The sequence below is a fragment of the Mobula birostris genome, chromosome 6 (assembly GCF_030028105.1).
Source record: "Mobula birostris isolate sMobBir1 chromosome 6, sMobBir1.hap1, whole genome shotgun sequence".
Lineage (NCBI taxonomy): Eukaryota > Metazoa > Chordata > Chondrichthyes > Myliobatiformes > Myliobatidae > Mobula > Mobula birostris.
In genome coordinates, this window is record NC_092375.1 from 87,443,398 (window position 1) to 87,451,255 (window position 7,858).

The window sequence follows — 7,858 nt, forward strand, 5'->3', positions numbered from 1 at the left end:
CCAAATGAAGCAGCGAATGATTGTTTACAATGCAGTCACGGGAAAAGGTTCTTGCGGCCTGACGCCAGCTAGATGGCTGCAAGAACACCCGGGTTTCAGGTTCCTCAGGGCCCTAGTGTACATGTAGCAGAAATGAATGGTTGGACCAGTAGCCATTGGCTTCACTCTGCTTACATTTTTCTACTGTTGTTTGTGAGAACACTGATATTTGGTGATAGTTGGCTTCTTGTAGTTTGGCGTCTCTGAATTTCATGTGAATCATAATTCTCAGTGGTGAACTTGGTCAAGTCTAATTACAGGAATAGATTTCCTGGTGAAATTGTGTTTTGTGCATCACTCTCAAAACAACCAGGTACAAACCAGATGTAAAATATTGTCATCGTTAGTGCAGCAACGAAAGTCTCACTCAGAGTAAACTCTGTTTATTTTCCTTTCCTTAAACTTATATGAATTTGCACCAAATCTTGTAATTTGACATTCACACTTCATGTTATGTATGAGGTACAATAACAAGACCATTTAGAAATTGGTATTTTTCTATTGTCATTTTAAATACTAAATATTAATGGCAATTTAGAAAATGTGCAGCTCTGGTGGTTGTTAGGGGGTTGAGTTGTTCTCTGATCCTGGCAATTTACTTGCAAACGTTTCCAAAAGACCATAAGATATAGGAGCAGAATTAGGCCATTTGGCCCATCAAGTCTGCTCTGCCATTTCATTGTGGCTGATCCATTTTCTGCTCAGCCCCAATCTCCTGCCTTCCCCCACTATGTCCCTTCATGCCATGGCCAATCAACAATCCATCAACCTCTGCCTTTAGAATACATAAAGACTTGGCCTCCATGGCAACACATTCCACAGATCTACAGATCTTCATCGCCATTCAAAGAGACATCATCAGTGCCAAACTTTTTGAGCAGATAATTTTTGAACAGATTTCCTGATATGTTTCAACCTGTCTTTTATTAATAGAAAAAACAATGAATATCTGTAAATTAGCAATAGGACTCGTACTTTTTTCCTTTAAAAGTCCATAATATTGTTACTAATTCATTCCTCAATGATAAAGCTCTGCTCAAGATTATCATGGCACATGACAGAATTTTTTCAGAAGATTTTTTTGCCAGTTTTGGCACACACTCTCAAAAAATTTGCCACCCCAGTTTTGAGAGATATGGGCACACGGGGCAGGTTGAGACGGGAATCTTGATCGGCATGGGCCCGGGGCCTCGGATTCTGGCTGTTATTTTTAACGTCTGAACAGTATGTCATGAGATACCCGGGGAGGGGAGCACGAACGTTATCAGCTGTAGGCTCCTGAACAGAGAATCGCAGTTTGTAGGTGTGAGAACTCCAGGAACTGCCGTCTGTATGCATTAGCACCCTGAGAAAATCTGCATTTCAACTTAAATCAATTGCATCAATTTGGCATTGGACTCTTATTACAAATATGACAACAAGGGCTGGAAATGTCCAGCCATCCATTGCCTGACCTCTGGGTGAGTGCTGTGTCATCAGAGCGCTCTCTTGTCGTTGAAGCATTACAACTCTTTTCACTCCCCTCTCCATCCCATTTAAAGTTGACACTAATTTAAAGAGCTGGCAATAGAGCTAATGTTTATCTCAGCCACAGTTATTATAATAGGTGTCTCTAGTCCCAAAACTACTTGACATCTAAACTTTAAGAAAAATATTTTGCAATTTTAATGCATCCAATAAAGAAATACAAATCCTTACATTTAATAAAACTGTTTCATAATGTTTATTGCAAAACATAACATGTAAATATTATTTTAAGTATAACATCAGGCTGCACAAAAGCCAAATTCATCCTTAATCTGACCTGAGGATAGAGATCCACTGGACCAACAATGCCTGGTTCACTGTCATGTTAGCCTATGGAATCTTTCTGTGCACATTGCCTGTCCTGCTTTCTGTGTTACAACAGTAGCTTCCCTTCATCATACTGACAGGTGCTTTGGAAATTCCTGGAGGTAAGTGAGAGATGTGTAAAAGGTGAGTCTGTCACTGCTATAAACAGAAACTATTCACTAGGAACAGTTGTCTCAAAGCAATCTGCAAGCCAAAAATCTACAGCCGCTAGAAATCTGAAAATTTAACTGTTTCTCTTCTCATCTGTTCACAGATGGTGTCTGACCTGCTGAGTGTGTCCAGCATTTTCTGTTTTTGAAAATAACTTCTGCCTGTAATGGCCTCTGAGTGTCTCTGGCACTTGCATGTAAAGATGGAATGTTTCATGAATGTAATTTCATTTCAGTAGAGATGGACAAAATGCATCTTTTACAAAGCTGTGCACTGTATTTACCAGTGCATTGAAGGCTGTGGTTGAAGTGTCGGTAAATGGGATTAGAATAGATTTATAGTCAGCATTGAGCTGATGGGCTGAAAGTGGCTGTTTCTGTGCTCTGTAACCTGTGACCCTGTTGGTCACCATTCTGTGCAGAGTGTGGGGCAGAGCTCAGTCACGCAGACCTGGGAGCTCGATGTGCTGACACTGTCTCCTCAGTGTGGTGCACAGGTTGGGGGTGGACTGGGGCTGGGGGTGTAATCAGCTCCCAGTGAAATTCTGCAATGCAAGTCCAGTTACCACATCGTCCAGGACAATCCTGCAAAATGCAACAAGGCCTTCATTGTCCACCTCTCGTTGCCCTTAGGCTGAGGGGGACCCGTTTTCTAGAGGCGCTCAAGCAGGGTCTGGTGAAGCTGCTGATGGGGAGGGAGGGAGGCTCAGTGATAATGAAGGAACGGTGAGATACTCCCAGGTCACGGCGGTGACACAGAGAGGAAGCCGCTGGTGCTTGTGCTCCCATGCACCTGCCACCCTTGACCTTAGTGGTAGAGGTCATGGGTTTGGGAGATGGCGTGAGCTGGGTGAATAATCACAGTGCCTTTGTAAATGGCTCACACTGCAGCCACTGTGCACTAATGGTGGATGATGTGAATGCTCAGTTGGAGTGCCGATGAAGCAGGATGCTTTGTCAACCTAAAACTGCGGTTACGCTGATCCTGAGCCATGCCGTGTTCTCTTTCCATAGGATTAGCATAACCCCTCGATGTGGATTTTACTTCACTGAGCGGGGGCTCCTCAAGAAGCAGTGGCTGTGGCGGGATTACCAGTACCATGTCCACGCACCTCCCTACAACTCAATCAGCCTCAAATTAAACTCTAGCATCAGCGTCCAGGTCGTGTCACGAGACAGGATTTACACCACGTTCAAAATGAGGAAAAGGAGCATACGACTTAACATGGGGGCAAAGCTGGTAGTAAGTATCTGAGTGAGTTAACAGAGTGAAAGTGATGCTCCCTGGTGTCGGTTGGCACATGTAAAGTCGTCCCGGCGCAGTGTGATCCTGTTCGGTTCAGCTCGGCAGGGACTCTTGTCCTTTAGCTGTAAGATCTGAGCTGGAAGGTTGTTAGGGTCCAAGTCGAGCCTCATTGATCAGATAAATGGGTTTCATAATGCTCGGAGTTTATAAACATTGTGATTTTAAGATGCTACCTTAGTACACTGCAATAAATTCTGTGGCTTCCTAAGCGTTTAAAGGTGCCAGTTTCGCTTTGGACTGAATCCAGCAGCCCATGAAGGATCCCCGGGTGGCGGAGTCCCAGTTCTGCTCATGATGTCGGTTCCTTTGCAGGTGCTTTTTGATCGTTACACACTACCGGAGTTAAACACCGTGTCCCTAAGCTTTTCTCTCCCGTTCTCAATGCAGCTGAGGGACCTGGAACAGGCTGACGAGGCGCGGTCAGACGGTACAGAGCCGGAGAACTACATCGATAAAACGAAACGGAAAATCCGTGTGCTCACCGAGCAGATGAAGCGGCTCTGAATGATCTGCACCCGTTACCGCCATCTCCCATCACAGCAGCGGAGACAGAAAGTGGGAGCCAAGATTCCAGCACCCTTACTGTTAAACTAAACAAGTAAACCCCTTCCTAACGTGAAAGCAAGAGTTCTGCACCGAAACTCGTGGATAGATTGTTCTCTTCAGCCTTCCTTGCAATTGACTGATGAATTTATGCTGTTTACTTGCATCAATCTGTTTGAGGCATTTGTTCACCGTGACCTTTGAATATAACAGAAAAGCTGACCACAATTTGAAATTGAAGGGATGAAAATATTTTCGATTTGGTACTTTTTACAAATACTTTTCAAATTGTGTGATGGGTAAAGAGTGTAATCTAATGCAGAAAATGTTAAAATGCGCGAGTACCTCGGATAAAAGGCTGACAAACACTACTCAGTCCGTCTAGAATTTGAAGTATAAAAATGCGATTCACAGAAGTGTGAAGTGACGTGGTCAGATGAAGCAACGCAAGAGAATAAATTTTACCAAGATTCAATTGGCTTGCGGCAGCTGCGGGACCTCAGAGAGCATTTTCCAAACAGGAAGAGATCCTTTCCATTACTAACCAAGGCACAGAGGAGGGAGACTTTAAGTTAGACCACAGCTAAAGTACGGCAAAAATTCTTGTCCCAGCTTTACTGGAAAGATACGCTTGCAGTGAAGAGGTGATCAGAAGATGTTGCCTGGCTAGCAAGCTAAGTTTGGATGGGTTGCAGTTGATTTCTGTGGTAAGGGGAGTTTGATTGAAGACTTGAGGGGGCTTTGAGGGAGTAAGGACATTTCCCTGAGTAGAGGGTTCTAAAACCAGGGGTGTTTATTTAGGGCAGGCGTTCCCAACCTGGGGTCCATGGCATAATAACGATTGGGAACCCTTGATTTAGAATCATTGGTGGAAGGAGTAGAATCAAGACGAGGAAATATGACTTCTTTCAGAGGCTGTTGGGGATCTGGAACACACTGCCTAAAAGGGAGAGAGAGAAACAGAATCCTTCAATATATCTAAAAGGTGTTGAGAATGTGAGCTGGAGAGCTACATATCTGAGACTGGGTAGTTCATTTCTGACATGTACAAATGTTACCTCGTTGTTTGGTAAATGTTGTATGTTCCATGAATGCAGTTTGGAATAGTGTAGGACAAACACAGAATATAGATAACGTACAGGGGGAGAGTGAAGAAGAGCGTTAGGTATTCTTGTAGTGCAGACCGTTCCAATGGAGATAACGCATAGCTTGGTTTGTGGTGCTGTTAAATCAAAGGAAGCCTTGGTTGAGATCATTGTTAGTGATGGGTGAAGGACCAGAAGACTGGATGGTGGATAATGTTGTGCTTTTGCTTAAAATGGGCTGCAATGAAAACCCAGGGTACTATAGGTCAGTATAGTATGGGCTGCAGTAGGTAAGAGGGCATTCTGATGGATAAGATGTACACTCACTGGCCACTTTATTAGTTACACCTGTACACCTGCTCATTAATACAAATATCCGCCAATCATGTGGCACCAACTCAATGCATAAAAGAACACAGACATGATCAAGAAGTTCAGTTGTTGCTCAGATCAAACATCAGAATGGGGAAGAAACGTGATCTAAGTGACTTTGACTGTGGAATGTTTGTTGGTGCCAGATGGGGTGGTTTGAGTATCTCAGAAATTGCTGGTCTGGGATTTTTTCACACACAACTATCTAGAATTTGCAGAGAACGGTGCAAGAAACAAAAAAAAGCATCCAGTGAGTGGCAGTTCTGTGGACAAGAATGCCTTGTTAATGAGTGAGGTCAGAGGAGAATGGCCAGACTGGCTCAAGCTGACAGTAACTCAAATGACCATGAGTTACAACCATGTGCAGAAGAGCTTCTCTGAATGCACAACACATCGAACCTTGAGGTGGATGGGCTAGAGCAGCAGGAGACCACGGACGTACGGTCTCTGCACAAACTCACTGAGTGTACAAGCATCTGAGTTGGGATAGTCTGCATGGCTTTGGACATGGGAGATCATGTCTCAGAAATCTGATTGAGTTTTTTGAAAAAGTAACCAAGAAGGTTGACGAAGGCAGGGTGATAGATGTAGTCTACATGGACTTTACTAAGGCTTTGGATCAGAGCCTGCTCTCAAAGGTAGATTGCATGAAATCCAAGGAGAGCTTCCAGATGGACAACAATTAGTTTGTGGGTAGGGAGCAGAGGGTGGTGGTGGAAGGTTGATCTTTGGACTGGAGGCTTGTGACAAGTGGTGCTCTTTGGGGGTTGGTGCTAGGCCCATTACTGTTTGTTATCTGATTTGGATGTGAATTTACAAGATATGGCAAATTTTCAGAAGACGCTTAGTGTCCTTGACAGTGAAAATAGCTGTCGGGATTTAGAGGGACCTTGATCAACGGGATAAGTGGGTGAGGGATGGTGAATGGAGTACGCGATTCTCTGAAGGTGGGGTCACAGGTAGAAAGATCTCCTAGCCTTTGTTGGTCAGGGAACTGAGTATATAGAAGCTGGGGTGTGTAGCTATCCAATACGTTGGTGAGGCCATATTCAGAATTTTGTGCTCAGTTTCAGTCAATTTGCTATAGGAAGGTGCACAGAGAAAGTTTATAAAGTTGTTTCTGAGACTTTAGGGACCGGTTTATGGAGAGATGTTGAATAGGTTGGACAATTTTCAAGAGCATTGGGTGCACTTAATGAGGTGGATAAAATCATGGTTAGGGAATCAAGAACTGGAGGGTATGTAGGGTGAGAGGGGATAGATTTAATAGGAACCTCAGTAACACCATCTTCACCCACTAGTTCCAGTGGTCCGCTGGAAGTTGAGGAAGGAACATTAAGAACACTTAAAAGATACTTGAGTTACTTGGATAGGAAAGAATGGAATATGGGGCTAGATTAGATGGGAATCCAGTTGGACCTAAGGGCCAATTTTTGGACTGTAAGTCTGTTTGGCATAGATAAGGTGAATGACAACAGAGCCTAAAACTTGAGGGCATAAATTTAAGGGGAAAGAAGAAAGATTTAAAAGGAATCTGAGGGGCAAATTCCCATATACAAGATGGTGGATATATGATATGTGCTGCCAGAGAAAATGGGAGAAGGAGATACAGTTGCAATGTTTAAAAGTCATTTGAACAAGTAGGGGGATGGGAAAGGTAGATGGATATGGGCCAAGGAGGGGGGAAGTGGGATAAGCTCAAGTAGGCAACTGGATTGGACGAGTTGGGCTAAGGGACCTACTTCCATGCTTTCTAACTTGATGAATTTATGACTATAAGTCAAAGAGCATCCTGTCAGAGTATGGGCTGCTGGATAGAACCAGATATCCATTTTGGTTTTAAAAATGTTCTTTAAAAATGCTTATGGATGCAAGCAAATTGTGCAGAGTAAGGGCTAGAGTGCTGAAAGTTCGAAGATATTCAGAGGGCAGTCATAGAGTCATAAAAAACTACAGCACAGAAACAGGCTCTTTGGCCCATCCAGTCCATGCTGACCCATTTAAACTGCCTAGTCCCATCAACCTGCACCCAGACCATAGCCCTCTCCATCCATATACCTATTCAAACTTCTCTGAAACATTGAAATCAAAATTGCATCCAGAACTCGTGCTGCCAACTCATTCTACACTCTCCCACCCTCTGAGAGAAGTTTCCCCTCACGTTCCCCTTAATCATTTCACCTTTCACCCCTAACCCATGACCTCTACTTGTAGCCCCACCAAACCTCAGTGGAAAAACCCTGCTTGCATTTGCCCTATCTACTATATACCCCTCATAATTTTGTATAACTCTATCAATTCTCCTCTCAGTCTTCTACATTCTGGGGAATAAAATTTTAACCTATTCAACCATTCCCTATAACTCAGATCCGGCAGCATCCTTGTATATTTTCTCTATCCTATTTCAACCTTTTTTACATCTTTCCTGGAGGTAGGTGACCAAAACTGCACATAATACTCCAACGTCTAATACAACTTCAACGTAACACCCCAACTCCTGTACTCAGTAC

General features: G+C 43.6%; 1 protein-coding gene across 3 annotated transcripts in view; it reads left to right on the plus strand.

Annotated features, from left to right (window-relative positions):
* LOC140199837 (glutamate-rich protein 6-like) overlaps positions 1-5,920 on the plus strand; it is an 87,746-nt gene extending 81,826 nt beyond the window's left edge. For all 3 annotated transcript variants that reach the window (XM_072262343.1, XM_072262341.1, XM_072262342.1), the window contains 2 exons: positions 3,057-3,285; positions 3,736-5,920. In XM_072262343.1, the coding sequence (XP_072118444.1) occupies positions 3,057-3,285; positions 3,736-3,852 (346 nt within the window). In that variant the 3' untranslated portion in view covers positions 3,853-5,920. The remainder of the gene's footprint in view (positions 1-3,056; positions 3,286-3,735) is intronic.
* The last annotated feature ends 1,938 nt before the right edge of the window (positions 5,921-7,858 follow it).